The sequence below is a fragment of the Mus pahari genome, chromosome 1 (genome assembly GCF_900095145.1).
Source record: "Mus pahari chromosome 1, PAHARI_EIJ_v1.1, whole genome shotgun sequence".
NCBI classification, from domain to species: domain Eukaryota; kingdom Metazoa; phylum Chordata; class Mammalia; order Rodentia; family Muridae; genus Mus; species Mus pahari.
The window spans coordinates 67684164-67702486 of record NC_034590.1 but is presented as its reverse complement, the minus strand read 5'-3'; the positions used below and the strand labels follow the sequence as shown (position 1 = coordinate 67702486).

The window sequence follows — 18323 nt, the reverse complement described above, 5'->3', positions numbered from 1 at the left end:
ACTGAGCAAATAAACAGGACAATTAGCAATCTTCTGGGGGGGGGTGATTTTCACATGTTTCAGAAGTAGAATACTTTGCTAGATGACATTTCCTAAGTACCTCAAAGTAGGAAACAAACCAAAAGAAGACCCGCCCTAGATGTGATGGTGACAGAAATCCTTCCCCAGTCTGGTGGTTCCGAAGGCAAATTGATGCAGCCTCTGAAGGAACCATCCAGAAAGTTGTCAGGATCCTTTCCGGCTTTTTGTAATGAGCAGATTGAGAGGTCTTAATATTTGCCCAAGGCTACCAGGAAGGTGGCTGCAGGAGACTGGAGTGTGGACCTTCCATTTCTAGGCTAGATGCTACATCCATTGGTGTGCAGGCGCAATGGATGGGAATGAAGATGCCGGCTCAGGTGAGGGCTCTGCGAGATCAGGGTGCTGTGGACACAGCCATTGATGACCCATCTCGGGCAAAAATGAAGGGCCTCACCTTCTCTTCATTTTCCTGGTTCAGGCACCCCCTTCTTTCTGGCCCGTGAAAGAGCTACTAATGAGGCCTGTGGGCACTAATGAAAAAAACTCCTCAAGCTCTATCCCATCTTTATTAGGCACGCAGATCCTTACTTCCCTCAAGTGATAAACTTTTCCCTGTTTGATGAGAAAAGCAATTAACACCAGCCTTGTAAGCAGCTGGTCTCACTCGTGTCAGCTTGTCCTTTCTGAAGGCAACAACAACTACCCACAATGCACCACATGCCTCCCCCTCACCCCCCAAACCACCACCACACACCTCACTTCACCTCACCCTGCACAGTCTGGCTAATGCTAACTCGGTCAGTGTTTTCCTTCTGAGGCCCTTGGTCTAAATGCAATGACATGGCAAACCAGTAAATCAGGTGAGGCTCAGCAAGACTTCCAGTCCTGTTCTGAAGCTCTCCCGATGTATTTATGTGAAATTACCTTTCCACTAATGGGAGGGATTTACTCATCAATTGCACTCAGCTGGTACTGAGAGAGGCTTTCTTTAATGGAAGACAATTGAATTTTGTATTGCTGGAATTTTGTCCTTCCAGTGAATTACTAACAGATCTCAGCGCCTCAGATCCTGGCTATGATCCAACCTTCTGACATGTACTGTACTTTTGGATTCTGCCTGGATAGTAACCAGCCCTCTGATGGTGGTTTCCTTCATGGGGCTGCCCTGGCTACCCCCACCCCGTGCACATGCAGACCAGCATCCTCTGATTTATCTCTCTTGTGGGGATTTTCTGGTTGTTGGGAAACATTAAATCAGCGCCATTTGGCTATCATTTAGTCTCCATTGGGCAAACCAGAGCAGATGTAATTTTAGGGCAGGCTCCTGTGGATTGCTTGGGATTCTGCAGAAGATTAAGTTGACTCCCCCAGTCCCTGCAGGCCACAGAGGCTTCATGGCAAGACAGGCATTTGGCTCAGAGACCAAGCCCTAGAGGAAAACACTTCCATTCTATTTCTGTTTAACCAGGGTTTTCAGTTGTCAAGAGAACGCTGTTTAATATTAGGGCTTCTCTGGAGCGAAGGGGATGGGGAAGTCACTTTGTGGCGGTCTCTGTATATGCTCCATGCCGTGTGCTTTTGTCGGGGGAGATCCTGGAGCAAAGGGGATGGGAAAGTCACTTTGTGGCGGTCTCTGTATATGCTCCATGCCGTGTGCTTTTGTTGGGGGAGATCCTGGAGCAAAGGGGATGGGAAAGTCACTTTGTGGCGGTCTCTGTATATGCTCCATGCCGTGTGCTTTCGTCGGGGGAGGTTTGAAAAGATGTGCGTGCTAGGCAGGTTTCCCAGTGATTGCTTTCTCTATGCAGTTATTCAGTAGATACTACCAGTGAGGTGTTGGTAAATGCTTAAGGATAGATGAGAGACTGAGAGCGAGAGAGTAGGAAAGCGAGCAGGTGAGGGACAGAGGCGGTTGCAATCTGTGGTAGTTACCCTTTCCTACAGTGTAAATACTTCCATCATGGCCGAATCCAAGCTACCAACTGAATGCTGCTGGATACTGAGTTGGGAAGACGTGCACAATAGGAGGCAAGTATATGATATTTCTATCTCAGGGATATAGTAGTCTCAGACAAGTTCAAAAGCAATGATAATTATAAAATATAATAAAATACTTAGGAAGTGACAGGTTTTGAGTTATTTATAACCTTTTAATATGTTTCAATTTCATATAGCTTAGTTTTAAATTTTTAAATAGAAAATTTTATTTTATGCATATGAGTATTTTGCCCATATGCATGTCTGTGTACCACATGAATGCCTGGGGTACATGGAGGTCAGAAGAGGGCGTGGGATCCTTGGGACTAGAGTTATAGACTGTTGTGAGCCATCATGTGGGTACTAGGAATCAAACCTGGGTCCTCTGGAAGAACAGCCTTTGCTGTTTAGCAACCAGCTTATCAAATTTCTAAATATTTAATAATCAGTTCTAATGAGCTTACATTCCCCTGGGTCACTCCTCATACTAAATGTCAGGCTTGGTGTTATGGCAAGAACCACTGACCAGGGGTGAGAATCATAGCCACTTTCTGGGGGGTTCTCTGTATCCCAGTCTTATATGTATGTATGATGTTTGTGCTAGTTATTTTTTTCAATCGGATATGAACTGGGGGCATCTTGGAAGACAGAATCTCAATTGAAAATATGCCTCCACCAGATTGGCCTATAGGCAAGTCTGTGAGGGCATTTTCATGATTAATGGTTGATGTGGGAGGGTCCAGACCATTGCAGGCAGGTGATCCTGGGTTGTATAAGAAAGCAAGTTGAGCAAGCCATGGAGAACAAGCAAGCAAGCAGCATGCCTTCATGGTCTCTGCTTCAGTTCCTGCCTTGAGTCCTGTCCCCAAACCATTCATGACCGACTATGATTAGGACGTGTAAACCAGACAAACCCTTTCCTCCCCAAGTTGCTTTCCACCATGGTGTTTTATAACACAATGGCTCTTATTTTCTCCTTGGCCACTTTCTTGGGATGATGGAGAGAGGAGGTAGTATTTCCTAGTCATCCTTTGACTCCCACTGTCAACACTTGAGGAAAGCTGTCGCCAGCTCTTCCGGGTACAATTAATCACCCTTTCCTCTGGGCTCCTCTATACTTAAAAGCATCTCTCTGAGACTTTGATGGTCCCACAATTATACCGCTCACATTTCCAAAGTCATCTCACATGCCTGGGGCTGACTCACTCCTAGTAGGTTAGAGCAAGCAGGGGCTGCAGCTGACCAAGAACTTGAAACCAGCGAGGAAATATTTGTTCAAGGTCACCCAGAGATGAACATAATTGGCTAAGCTCAGTTCTCATGTAAGAATCCTGTAACTGCTTTGTCATGTGTCTACTGCCACAGAAATCCCAGGTACCTCCGATGAGCCAGGCACTGCTGGCTGCTAGTTACTGAGGTATATAAATCCGGGTCCTTGATTACTTGCTAGAGCTCACAAAAGCCATTTTGAAATGCCTTAGTGTGTTTGTCCCTGTTATCAGAGTGTCAACACATGGAATTAGCATATGTCAGGCAGCTGGGACACAAAACAAGCAATTAGGCTGGGTGAACCCTGCCAGGAGGCAGTGCTCCTGCCAGGCCAGCTGGGGTGGTGTCACATAAACTGGCATTAGCCCAACTATACACTCAGAGCCTGAACAAGGTGCCCTTGCTGGTGATGAGACGATCTGCCTGATTGCTTCCTGAGGCCAGAGGCCAGGCTTTGGAAAGAGAAGATCTGCTGGAGAGACAGCAGATGGATTGCTATCCAGCCCTCCCCCAAAACAGAAGAGAGCAGATCAAAAAAAAAAAAAAAAAAAAAGCAGCCTCGACCTCGACCGCCACTCGGGAAAAGCAGCAGAAAGAACCGTGGTTGGGAAGTCACAGCTCCTTGTTCTGACTTGGATCTAGATGATTCTGGAGAGCCACCCACCTCTGACCCTCCATCCCTTCATCCGTTATCTGTCCTGAGGTTTTCCCTGATCTGGTGTAAAACAGAATCCAATGGAATGCTCAAGAGCTGCACAACGTGTGCTTTCTCCAAGAGTTTTAATGGTTTTTTTTTTTTTTTTTTTTTTTAACCTGACACTGTGCAAACAGTTCAAGCAGCCTTCAGACGAGGGGGCTTTCGTCTTAATGAGGCTCATAGCATGCATGCTCTTGCCTCTGAGCTATTCTTGCTGTCTTCCACTGACCTTGTGTATTAGAAATCTGCCTGCTCACCTTTCAGATTCGGCCACAGCATTTACCAAGCAGTGGCCACCATTCCTGCCCCTCGGCGATACTTCTGTAGAAAATGAGTCACACAATTAAGACAGTCTTATTCCCAAAGTGGGCTCTACTCCACGTGGGTGGGACTAGCCACATTTCCCTCAAGCGCTGAGCATGACTGATGCTCATTTTTAGTAGGCAAAGGAAAACATCATCTAAGGGGCTGTTTGTCCTAGAATTTGAATGCATGGCGTGGCATAAGCTTTTAATAAATTATTTACTGAATCATGATATGAGGTGCTTCTCTTACAGAAGGTGAGGTAGTGTCTGAGACCCTGAAGCCACTTGATCTTGATAGGGATGTGGTTAGAGACCCCAGGCTGAGGGCTGAAATTCCTTCCCAAGGTGGGCAATTTCTGCCCCTGGATAGTTCACTTGGCTTCTGCTTGCATATCTTGTTTGAAAAAAAAATTAACAAAAATGCCAGAAATCATTAGGTTTTTAAGTTTACTGTTTGAGGTATAGTATATAAACAGGTAAAGGAAATGCGAAGTGGAGGGAGAGAGCCTGCAACTTCTTTCCTTTTTGGTTATTTAATGAAAACAGCTGGCATTCAGGGCATGGGAGAAATCATTAGGGATCTTAGTAGCAAATTCTAAGTGCACATTTTCCCTGCCTTCTAGTGTTTGCAGCTCCTTGCTGCTGTTGCTGCTGCTGGTGGTGGTGGTTATGTAAATCACCTCACCTCATAAGGTGCTTTAAGTGGATTTATAAGCCTGACTTGTACAAAACCTTAAACTGTCTTCTGTGAGCTCCTGTTGATTGAATGAGAGTTTTTTTTTCAGCACCAACCACAATTTATCCAAAGTCTGTAAGAGATGTGTCTACAGTCATACTGCTTTTAGAGGAGGCTGGGCTCCCGGCCCAGACCAGGTTGCACTGAGCCAGTGCGCTGTAGTGTGAAGCCTCTTTGTGTGTTGTGCTGTGTTGTGTGGCATTAAAGAGATGGTTAGAGCCAGCTGGAGATGTGGAGGGTAGCGGCATCTTGCTGTAGAGGAACTTAAGATGCTGAACTTGGAACATGCATGAACTTGGAACATGCATGAACTTGGAACATGCATGAACTTGGAACATGCATGATGCAGTGAAGAACAGATGCCTCTGCTATTTACAAGTCTGTGACCTTTAGCCTAGTGATTGATCTGTGTCTTGGTTCTTCACGTTCTGAAGAAGGAGCCACCAACTGAGCCCCTCTGCGCTGTTTTGGGAGCTGGGGGTGGAGACCTAAACCTATCATTACCTATGGAAAGTACTCCTAGCAATGCCTGACAAGGAACACACTGTTGGTGAATGTCTTGTGTTGTTTCTGTATACAAGTATCTGGGTATTTTATCTCATTGACTCTTTAAAACAACCCAGTGGCAATCAAAAACGTCACAATACAGAGAAGAGTGAGTCTCCTCTGCTCAAGGTCACTTGTCTCACTTGTCCAGGACCTTGATCTAGGTCCCCTCTCTCTTGCACTAGACTGTCTCTGCATCACCATAACCTCCTGTGCTAATGCTTCCTGTGATGGACAAGGAGGAGCACGCTTAAGCTGCAAAGCAAACAGAGATGGTAATTCCTTTTGAAATCAATAAAGGGATGATCAAGTAGCCGAGGAGGAGTTGTTAGCTGCTCGTCAGGATGATGTGAGACGCCGCTGCCTGCATCCTCAATTGAATCCACCTTGTTGCTTTATCATCATAAACATTCATTTCAATGTGGGGAGGGATTTTTAAAAACCAACATGAATAATATATTATGGCTGACATTTTGGAGGAAGCAGGATCTTTATCTTTTTCCATCTTCCAGTAGGTAATTTATCAATGTCTTTCTTTCCTTTTTTTTTTTTTTTTTTTTTTTCCCTTTTTGGTAACTGATGGGGTAGCCTGTCAGCTCAGCTTGTTTTTGAAAGTGCAGGAGTGTAATTCAATCATAAATCCACTCAGAGGCCAGCTGTCAGGAAGCTGCTGTTTATCTGAAGTTCATTAGAAGATCCTCACTGCTCAGCCTCTTTGAGGGTCTTGGTTGGTTGTGTGAGGTCTGGGGACAGAAGTAGGGGCAAGACTCTGGGGTGGGGAGTGAATGCCTATCTGTGACTCGGTGGCACCGACACTTGGGTGTGGTTTATGTTTGGAACAACTTGCATATAATGTCACATATATGACCATTTCCATTTTCCCACTACCTTATCCCTTTGTAAACTCTCATATTTAAAACTTCTGAAAAAGTTGGGTTCTTCTTAAAGGCTTAACAGGAATCTGAGGGTATAAGAGGCATGATGGTTGTTTCCCCTCTGTTCAAAGCTGATCTTGAGCCTTGACTCAGACACAATGCTTGAATGTAGTTTGTGCACCTTTCTGGGCCCCTGCCCTTCTGTCTCCTTCCTGGCCCCCCTCACCACCTGTTTCCTTCCCCTGCAGGCCCTTTGTGCAAACCATGTTCCTTTACTTGACTTGGTAAGCCCCTCTTGACCTCAAACATCAGAGCATGCCTCTCCAAGAATATCACCCTAATTATTTCCCAGCTCCATTAAAATACTCTATTTTCTGGTGACCCTAGAAACTCATGCTGTTCCTCAATCATTTCTCACTCCTGTGTGACTGAAACCCACTGGAAGTAATACAGTATACACACACACACACACACACACCACATTTCACACTTGCTCACACTTCCTCACTCTCACACACTCACATTCTGTCATGTACACACATGCGCATACATTCATATGGCTTCATGCATACCTCTTACTATTTCGGGTGTTCCCCTCTGTGCTCAGAGTGTCCTATCAGCTGAGTCTTGTAACATCTTACCCACAGCTATGTGCTGACTGAGCGAGCTGACAACCAACAAGTCTTGTCAATGTCGTATCATTTCCCAGGGTTCTCAAATATAGTTTCCACCTACATTCAAACAGCTGAGCCTTCAGCACACATCTGGGTGGTCATTTTGTCAATACATCTTCCTGTAATCTTTCAAATTGTCTAGTACTGGTAAGAAGCAACTACTCATAGAGGTGGCACCTGCCCTACACCCAGCTTCTCGACCTTCTTGGTCTTGCTCAGAAGTCCGTATGGTCATAAGCAGAAATTGCTCTGTCCTGGGGGATTCTGGGAGATCCTTGGGCTGCCATCCCTTTATCAGCTGCCTGATTCTGGGTTCCATGGTCTGTGTCCTATTCTCTTTTTGTTCTGTCTGGATAGCTGGGGACCCTTCTTCCATCAGAAACCCCAATGGCTCTTTCCCTCTCACTCAAGTCTTAATAGCAAGAGTCTCTCATCATCTTTGCCTATGACAACAGGCAGTTGGTCGTGTTATCCTGGTTAGAGAGAACAATGGTGCTTAAGCTACCTAATCTGATGATGGTGAGGCCTAGGCTTGCGTGTATCCCCACTTTAGGATTCATAGCTCTATCACTTTATGAAGTCATACCGCTTGCAGTGTAAGAGTATCAGAACCACTGTCCTGGTTATACCTACTGCTGACTGTGTGGTTTAGCCAGGCACTGTGTTGGGTTCTGGGATAGGGGTGAGCGGTGTTATGGTTTGGTGCTGACTGTGTGGTTTAGCCAGGCGCTGTGTTGGGTTCTGGGATANGGGTGAGCGGTGTTATGGTTTGGTGCTGACTGTGTGGTTTAGCCAGGCACTGTGTTGGGTTCTGGGATAGGGGTGAACGGTGTTATGGTTTGGTGCTGACTGTGTGGTTTAGCCAGGTGCTGTGTTGGGTTCTGGGATAGGGGTGAGAGGGGTTATGGTTTGGTGCTGACTGTGTGGTTCAGCCAGGCGCTGTGTTGGGTTCTGGGATAGGGGTGAGCGGGGTTATGGTCTGGATAGGAGGTGTTTCCTAAAAGAAGCATGTGTCTGAGCCTCAGTCCTTAGCTGGTGGACCTAATCAATAAGAGGTGACTGGATCACAAGGACTCTGACCTAATAGATGGCTGGATCCACTGATGGAAATCATAATAATTTCCTACATTATTGGGATGGTGAAAACTGCAGGAGGCAGGGCCCTAGCTAGAGAAAGTACATCACGGAAGGGCATGTTCTTGGGGTCATTGTCCCAAGTCCCTCCCCAAGTCTCACTCTACTCCTGGTTACTAAGAGGCAAACAGTTTTGTTCTGTCACACTCTCTTGCACCCTGATGTGCTGCCTCTCCACAGGCCCTCTGCAATGGACTCTGTCATCCATTGGACTGACACCTCAGAACCGTGAGCCAAAACAAATCTCTCCTCCATTTAAGGTGTTCTCTTAGGTATCTGCTGACACATCACTAGCTAACTTTAACAGGAATGCTGGGGAAGGCCTTCCCTGTTCTTCATTCTTCTCTGAAGTGCTTCTGCCTCAGCAATCCAACTACCACTGCATTCCCCACTCCCTGCCCCCAATGGAGCCCAGCTTCCTGAGGAAGCTCTTCTATTACTTCTGGCACCAGATAGGGTACTATACAGAAGCATAAGCATGTGTCCTCTATCATACAGCTTCTTGAGTTACATATCCTTTGGGGACTCTCCTGACTCTTCATATAGGATGTCAGGATATGGGTTCGATGCGGGCTTATTGCTGTTACCCATGAGCACTGAGGGCAGGCCTGCCTCTCTATCAGCTGCACCCTGATGTCACTGGATTCCTCACTGACTGATCCCAATGTCAGCTTGCTGGCGAGAACATGGCCTTCTCTTATCCTCAGATGTGATTTGACAGTCTCAATCCGTTTCTGTATGTCTACCGGGCTTTTCTGGAGGGCAGCTGATACTCAAGCTTTGCTTCCGGTTAAGGAGGTAGAGGTGGCAGCACTTAGCCATTGCCTCTGTTACCCCACCATTAGGTAATTATCAGAGGTGTTTCTGGGTAGTGGGTCCTCCAGGTCGAGGTTCTGTGTACTTCTTCCCATTTAATTCTTCCCGAACCTCCCCTCCCCCCCCCACACACTTTATTCACCCAGTCTCTCAGATGATGAGGCTGGACCTCTGACCTCTGAAAGCTTAAGGTCAGAGCCTCCTCCCCGCTCCCCACCCCCTGCAAGGTTACACAGCAGGGAAAAGGATGCATCTGCCCTTCAGGCCAGGTCTGTCTGACCGGAGGCTGGTGCTAATTTGATGATAATGCTACCTTAGATAAAATCTCCTGCCAGGTGTAGCTCTTTTATTTTTAATCTTGTCTTTGGCTGCTGTGGAATGTTTACTCTATTTCCTATATGCACGGCTTATGGCAAAGGCAGAGAGGAAACAGCGGGCTTCTTGTTACACTTACAAAGCCCTCCCACACAGCGTCCAGTTGGGAGGCGGAACCCGAGTCACCCCAGTGGCACCAAGAAGGAAGGGTTTTACTGCTACACCCACTTGAGGCCATGGGATAGGTATCTGCTGCTTGGTGTTTCTGATGACTAGTCACCCGGGCTTATTTACAGAGGGACGTTTGGGAAATCTATGGTGATTGATGGCTATTTCTTCTGCATCTAGATGAGTGGGGAGCAGGGGTATCGTGACTCGGGAGAATGTCAGGAGACAGCGATTCCATACTAACATATCAGAGTCTTCCATTATGTATTCATTTGTAGAACAAATATCCCATTATGGGCCCTTCCTGAGGTGCCATGGGTGTGGAGGGATGAATAGCCTCTGCCTTGGGAGTCTATGAAATGTAATGGAAGGGAACAGATGTATAAACAAGGACCCGCGAGCTGTCTTCTCCGGCTCCCGCTCCAGTCTGATGTCTGGCAGGTGATCTAACCCTGCTGGAACCTGAATCCTCAGAATAAAACCAAGAAAAATACATAATGTGTCCGTCTGCCCACTCCTTCCTCCCATACTTTCTTCCTTCCCTCTCTTCCTCTCTCCCTTTTATCTCTTCATCCTTCAGGCAGCTTCTGTCCATACGCATTCCTTAAGCAGCTACTGAATGCTTTATGAGTGAGACGCCAGGCTCTCCTAGAACACGCAGGTTGGAGGGCTGGCAGACCCTGGCGTGCCTCACTTCATTTAGTCCTTCATCGGATCCATGCACACAGGGGTGACAGAGCCAAGAGCTGAAGTGGATCTTGGCGTTGCATGTTCCCCTAGCATCGGCTTCTCAAGCCCGTGTGAGCATTCTGCATTAGAGAAACAGTGCGGAGAACCCAGGAAAGGTCCCATGGCATCTCACAGAACTTAAGCAACAGGCCTAGCACGTAACCAGGAGGACGTCCCGGACACATGTTCCTGCTGGCACACAGCAGGCTGCAATAAATAGTGAGGTCCCTAAACAGAACAGCTACAGGCAACTGACAAGCCGTAGCCCTAGTCAGATGCCATATGGGCTGGTCATGAAAGACTGAGCAGGTAAGGGTTTCCTTGGTAAGAATATTATTTATATCTGCAGTTGATTAAAAGAGCTCATGCCAGGGGGAGGGCTACACGCATACACACGAAATCACACAGTTGGGTAAGATAGCAGCGGCTTCCTGCTTAGGAACAAAAGCAGCATTTCTGGTCAAAATAAATACATACATACATATGTACATACATACATACATACATAAATTTGCCCCTTACTCTTTCATTTCTTACTCTAGCATGTGACTGAACTTGTGTACATGGGAAAGCCATTCCATCCCTTTTGGGATATGTTGAAGAGTGTGCCCTATAATGTGTCCACGAATCTTTGTGTGTGTGTGGGGGGGTGGTGGTGCTGGGGAGTGGTCAGAAGTTAGGTTGTAGGTTGTGTGACTTCTTCTACAGCTCTCTGCCTTATTTTTCCAGAGAGGGTCTGTCTGTCATTGGAGCTGGAGTTTGCCATTTCAGCTAGAGTGGCTGGCCAGCAAATTCTGGGTCCCTGCCTGTCTCTGTTCCCTCAGAACTTCAGTTTTAGCTGTGTGACTTTGTACCCTGCAGAGTAGTTCTGTGGTTTTATGTGGGTTCTGATGTGTGTGTGTGTGTGTGTGTGTGTGTGTATCTATGTGTGTGCCCACGCACGCATGTGTGTGTCTATGTGTGTGTGTCTATGTGTGTGTGTGTATGTGTATATGTGTGTGTGTGTGTGTGTGTAGCTATGTGTATGTGTGACTATGTGTGTGTGTCTATGTGTCTATGTGTGTATGTATGTGTGTATGTGTGTGTGTCTATGCGTGTGTGTGTGTGTGCTTGTGTGTGTTGGGGGTCAGAACTCAGGCCCTCATGCTTCTGCAGCAGACACTTTACAGAATGAGCCATCTCCCAAGCACTAACTCCCACATCTCTAAAGTGGTGACCTGTTGGTCGCTGCTGTATATCTGACCCTCTCTGGGTATAGAGGGCTTCATTCCTTTAATTTCGCCACGTCCTTGTGCTCCCTGCGAGGACTGCTAGGGTAGCATGGGTGGGCTTTGAGGTTAGTTCTGAGGCTCCACCACGCACAGAGGGGAGGCCTTCTTGGTGCTCCCGTTTATACCTGGGGCCACAGGAGCCACCGATGGGGCACAGAGGGAGGAATCCACTCCTTCAGCTGTTCCTGCAGCTCGCACTGTGAGGTAACGGGTTCCCCTTCTGCCTGATGTAGATGCCTCTCAGATCAAGAGCTTCAGGCTGACTTCTAGCAGGCAGCAGACACCTCCTCCTGGGAGCCTCCCTACCTCACCCTTTCCCTGCTCAAGAGGAAGCCATCAGCTTCCTCCTGGCTCTGCATTAGGTCCTCATCCTGGTGTCACATAACAGCGCCATCCACCCAGGCACCCACACAGGAGACCCCTCTCCATCCTCACACTGGTCTCCATCCAAGCCCTGCTGATTCCTAATTCCTGCAGTCTCATCACTTCCCTTGGTATGGAAGTCCTGAACATGGAGGCACATGATCGGTGACTTCCAGATTCACTGTGCTGATTCACGGTGAAGACATGCACACGTAACACACCGCTGTATCGGAAGACACGCCAGAGAAACTACTGTAAATATTTCTTTCTGGCTACTGTGTTGGTTCAGTGCCCTGACCTGGGGGACAGGGAACACAGTGCCATCTGATGGCTCCAGGGTCCCTCCATGCCTCAAGATTTTGTGTGAACTCTTTCCTCTTTCCTGTGAGCCTCTCCTCTTTCATTCGCCTACTTAACTGTCTCTCATCTTTAAGAGTTGTTTCTCCTACATCCTAGATTCTCCTGCCTAAGATCACCTCCTCTGTGCCCCTTAGGACCCTTGCCACACATCTTGACCAAGCACATTATAACTGTATATTCATTTTCTATCCCAGTAGACAGTAAGTAACCACTCGGCGGACAGCGTGCTCTGCTCGGTTCTGTCATCTTAGCACCCGACCACGCACAGAGTGTGTCTCAGTGTTAAAATATCCAAGACATGACACAACTGTCGAAGAAAAACCTGTGTGGACATGTGGCCTGGGGTGCAGCCATGGTCCTAGCCTCCAGGTTAGTGAGGTCTTCTATCAGCTCTGAGGGCAAACATTGTCAAAGCCCGTCAGCTCACGTGGAGACCACAGGATCAGAAAGAGCTGACTGCAAAGTGGGTATTGATCCACAATTCCCCTCAGACCTCTAGTTTTTCACTCTCTCCATCTATCACCCAGTGGGAGCAGCACGGCTTTCCTCATAATAATTCAGAAGGCCTTGACAGCAGTTTTGTCAGGGTAGATACTGGAGGCTGCTTCTTTGCCTCTCTTGCAAACCCGTTAGGACCTCTGAGACCCACCCACCTTCTCAAGCTCCTCACGCCCAGAATGGACTCGATCTCCCCTCAAAAGCAGCCCCTAGAGCAGAGCCCCATGGACTTACCCTCCATCAAAGGGGTTCTCCCCAGGGATGCTGTGTGTGCTGTCCCTGCCCACGAGGAACTTGATTCGGTCGTAGAAGGAGTTCAGGTTCTGCTGGGATACAGGAGCCTGTGTCTCTTGGATGATGTCCAGAGGGTCAGGGGAGCCTAGGCACAGCGGGTTGACATGACACAGGGGCTGGAGGCAGCAGTCAGGGTCCATGCAGTCCACCAAGCCATCTGCAGGGGCGACAGAGCACGTTGTTTATACAGCTATGTTCAATCAGCCATGTTTGCCTGTCTTTCTCTCACTGGCCAACTTTAAATGCAGACATAGGCCTAGGCTTATTCTGAGCACACGGAGATCCAGGTACTGCAGACCTTGCCCCAGCCTTTCAGTCGAATAGGTGATACAGGTGAGTAAGCGTATGGTATACACGTTCTTCCCTCTTCTGAAGAGACAGCAGGAAGAGTTTATAGGAAATCTCGGAGGAGAGAGAATGCGTGAACATCAGAGATGCTAAGCTAAAGTGCTGGTGCTCAGGGAGGAGCAACGGATGAGGCTGCTGTGTTGGCTGAGGCAGCCGCGCTGGGCCATGTGGCCCGTGCTAGCCAGCTGGAATTTTACCCTCAGGCTATAGGTACCCCTAAAGTCTGGAGATAGAAGGTGACTTCATTTGGGGTGCCCCGTTAAAACTCACAGGCCAGGTGGGAAGGATGGCCGTGCTGAGCCTGCAGGTATAGAAAGCAAAGCAGCTTGCTTAGAGCTGCCTAGACGAGCAGTAGGTGGTTTTGAGAGACACTTAGTAGGTAAAACCCAAGACCTGGTGGACACCTGACTCTGGGGTGAGGATGAAGCAGGGATGCCAGGAACCCTGTAACTGTAGCATCTCTCTTAGCTATGGATCATGTGACCTGAGGCCCAACCCTGCCTTCTGTGAGTTGTCATTTGCATGGAGTTCTTTACCATAAGTATGAGCTCTTCAGGATCCTAAACTATCTCTAACTTTCCAAAAATGGAAAGAGAGGGAGAGGGAGAGAGATCACCCCAGAACACAGATTTTTGGCTTCATTACTGCAAGGTACTTTTATAGTTCCCAAATAACAATTTAGGATGTCTAAATAACAATTTAGGTAACAAACCCAGACATTAGAAGATAGTGACCATGATATGGGACAGGAAAAACCCATAGTCATGTCTGTGTGTTATAGGTAGAGATGGAGTGTGTGGTGCCTGGGTTCAAATCTAGGCTTGACTGATTATTAGCTGTGTGACACCGGAAAGCTTTAAGTACCCTGAATACAGATGTGTTTGGTCATCTCTGTTGTATCCTTAGCACTTAGTAGACATGTTTCAAATGGCTGTTAAATGGAAAAACAGCAGCAGCAGCAACAATCTAAACAATCAATTAACACGTGAAGCAGGAGACAACATGAAATGCTAGTCTGCAAATGCCAGACAATAATATCTTCAATCAGCCATATTCATCAAATGATGGGATGGTAGGATCATTAGGATGGAGACTAGAGTTCACATCTCAGCGCTGTGTGTAAGACTGGCCCCAGACAACTTGCCAAGTCTAATCTGAGTACCACAGTAATGATGTGGAAGTAATGCTGGCATACCCGCCTCACTTCTGTTTCCAGGACTTACAGTGTACAGTCTGCATCCACAGGGCATGGCATACACACTGGCTAGCCTCAGGTCCTCAACTTCTCATAGGCTGAGTCACCTCTGGTCTACCCTTCTAGCATATGTTCATTGGCAGAATGAGCAGTGTTTGAGGGAACTTAATCTTTAGTCGAAGGCCGAGCTTCTTAGTTGACTGAATCCCAGCACCCCTTAAGTATATTAGGGACAATCATCCCTGACAATATCGCCCTGTCCTGCCCCCTACTCCTGTGTAGTACCCAAGAGTGTGTGGCCTCCTTGCAGGCAGCACAGTGACAGAGTCTGGATTCCAGAGCTAGACAACTGGGGACCAAATATCAGCTGTGAATCTTCCCACTGTATGATCTTGGACAAGTCACTTAAACTATCTGGTCTCAGCTTCCTATATTTTTCTCTCTTTTAAAAATTACTGCCTTTAATCCCAGCACTTGGGAGGCAGAGACAGAGGCAGGTAGATTTCTGAGTTCAAGGCCAGCCTGGTCTACAGAGTGAGTTCCAGGACAGCCAGAACTATACAGAGAAACCCTGTCTTGAAAAAAAAAAAATTACTACACATTCTTCAGTGTGTGTGTTTGTGTATGTGGTGTGTGTGTGTGTATGTGGTATGTGTTTGTTTGTGTGTGTGTGTTTGTGTGTAAGCATCTACCATAGTGTGCATATAGAGCTAAGGAGACAGTCCATGGGAATTCTCTCCTTCCATCCTGTGAGTCCTAAGGATGAAGCTCAGGTTGTTAGGATTGGTGACAAGTCCCTTCATCCATGGAGCTGCTTTGCTTGACCAGCTTCCTGTGTTTCTTATAAGCATAATAAAAGTGTCATGTAAGTTTCCATCCCACAGTAAACTGTATAGCATAGATCCCTAAATCCAACACGGTATGGGATATACAGTGGGTGCTTAGTAAAGGATAGTTTCCCTTTCTGACCCTGAATCTAGAACATGGTTCAGTAAATGGTGGTGCTGGGAGGGGGAGGGGGGGGAGGAGCTGTTTACCTGGCAGAGCCACCTGTGTCTCTCACCTCAGTACTATTTTGGGTGGCTTGTCTTCTCCCTTGCAGGTAGCACTGCCTAGCAAAGCATCCACCCTTTTCTGCGTCAGCAGGTCTCGTCCCACACTTCCCTGCTGCCCCCATCAGACGTTGCTTAAACACATAATTACAGCCCCAGCAGAGGGTGATTTGCATTCTGCTATTGATGTTAGCATGACAGCTTCAGATGCTGCATCCATAACTCTGCGGAGACGCTCCATTATTCAATCCCAGCGAGCGGGGACGTTGACCATTAAATCAGCTAGCACAATTGAAGGGCCGTGAAAAGTCATGGCTAATTTGAAATTTTATTAGCTTCTGCCTGCTCTTGTTTACCGCCAAAGTAGTCCCTGGAAGCCAGCCTTTTACCTTTTTATAAACACTGCTTCCTTCGTGGCACCTGGGAGGTACTGTTTCCTGTTGCGGGTGTCTATGCTCCATTCGTGGAAAAGATGAGCCAGGAGTGAGGGTGGTTCTCATCTGCACCGGGTTGATGAAGCTGACAAGTGACAGTGATGCCAGGCTGGGCACAGTGGTAAACACTTTCTGATGAGCAATGATGACCTTGGCTACTACCCATTCGGAGAGGTGGCCACTGGCATCACTGTCACTTCACAGCAAAGGAACTACAGGTCGGAAGTGGTAAATTTGACTTAGTGGCTACTCATAGAGTACTCATAGAGGCATTCTGTAAAGAAGCCGAGGAAGGATTTGAACTCAGTTCTTTCAGATGTATGAAATGTTCTTTGAGTCATCCTGGCAAGAACTAGTTTTTTAAGTGGAGGACAGGGACACAGAGTGCCCTAACGTGCGATGCTCAGTGGCACTTAAGGTGATTTCTCTCCAGCCAGATGGCCATACCCCATCCACCTGTGAGTTGTGTGACCCTGTACAAGTTGCTTAATGTCTCCAAACCTCAGACTCCAGACCTTTAACTATGCATAATGACAGACAAAGAAAGCTGCTTCACTCTTTAGACTTACGCATCTGCCACGCTGCCAGGTGCGAGGCTTCCTTTTGGGTGTCTTATGACAACAAAACAGATTGTCTAGAAAAGTTGTAGACGGACAATCTGTCTCCAGCCTGGGATACAGCACGCATGCTCTACAGAGAGCCATGCGTCATAACTTAGGCATTTTAGGATTGCGCCTTGCATGAGTTCTGGAAAATTTTCCTATAAACTGGGAATGTTCCTTTATTTCTCTTTAGCCCTTTTTTCAGGATACTCATAAAAGCTTAAGGGATGTCTCCTATTTCATGCCTTTCAACCCTTTCATTTCTGCCTTTTTTATTTGTGTCCCATTCTGATATATTTCCTCAGACTTCTATTCTACTTCAGTTATTTTTCCTTCATTTGTGTCTGGTCTGATGTTTAATTTGTCCCTTGGGTCATTAATTTAAGTGACCATACTTTGAGATATGCAGATGGTCTCTCTGGGCCCTTTTAAACGCCCCCCCCCCCTCTTTTTCCTTCCCTGATGGTGGATTGTTCTATCCTTAGGGTTTTTTATGTATCAGTTTATATCTGTAGTCATATAAAAGCTTATTTATGGTATACTTGCTGTTGGATTAAGTTCTTGGGAGTGGTAATCCTCTTGTATGCCATGGTTGTTAACCTCAGCCTGTGGTCAGCCACCTCCTGACCTCCCTGGGGATCTTACATGGATGACTGACCTCCCCTAGCACAGTTTCTGGTGACTTCTGCCTGCTGTGCCAGGGTGCCACTCACCCAGGATGGCTTCTTAGGTGGGGTTCTTAGCTTGGCATTAGTATTCTGGCATGCAAGATTAGACCAGGACCTTTGTGGTATAAGCGGTCTTTCACAGGTGGCTCTTCTGTCCCCTGGCTCTGAGACTGAGAGCCAGGGGACAGAAAGCATGCTCCAGTGGGCACATGCTTTAGATCGAGCCTCTTGGCTCTTCAGTTTTCTGTGTGGTGTCAGCAGTCATGCCCTACTCTGAACATACCCTGTCACCATGAGTGTGTCCTAGCTTCTGTGCCTGCTGTCCTAGCTTTCAGTTTTATTTTATTTCTGAGTTTCAGGGCACCCCTGAAACAACCCTTTCTCCTTTGCTGAGTTTTAAAAGGAAATTGTTGTATCGTGTGGTCAATAGGCTGCTATGATGATCTACTTGGGTATTTTGCTGGAAATAAATGTCCCAGTAAAAGCTTCCACCTGTTAAATGAATCAATGAAAAACCTACTTCACAGAGATGTCATGAAATAGGGAGTGGGGTGGGGGTGCGGGCAGCGAGAAGCGCCTATGTAAGGACCCAGCCAAGGGCAGTTACTAGTTGCTTCTGATGGGTACTTCCTGTTAGCGAGCATCCTGGTATCCTGGCAACCAGTTGCCATTTGGTGGGCCCTGATCTCTTCCTCTACATACATTCCAGGCAGGATTCTGGGTAGAGAGTGACCTCAGATGACTGAGATGGATAAAGCCAGCGATGGTGACACATGAAAGTTAAGGTACTAGAGCTCTCAAGGAGCTTTCAAACTAGTGTCATTGAAAAGGAGATATTATATAAGCCACACTCTTACCGGAAACTTCGGGACTATGGAATTGCTCACCATGTGCACGGTGGGTTAGCGACTGATGCCAGGCCAGAAACTCTGCTTGCCTGTACCCTGTTAGCTGATGCCTTGTGTTTGTATGCTTG

General features: G+C 47.2%; 1 protein-coding gene across 10 annotated transcripts in view; it reads right to left on the bottom strand.

Moving 5' to 3' along the window:
* Positions 1-18323, bottom strand: part of Tenm4 (teneurin transmembrane protein 4) — a 710423-nt gene that overhangs the window by 74933 nt on the left and 617167 nt on the right. For all 10 annotated transcript variants that reach the window (XM_029539653.1, XM_029539636.1, XM_029539617.1 and 7 more), the window contains one exon: positions 12989-13205. In XM_029539653.1, coding sequence (XP_029395513.1) covers positions 12989-13205 — 217 coding nt within the window. The remainder of the gene's footprint in view (positions 1-12988; positions 13206-18323) is intronic.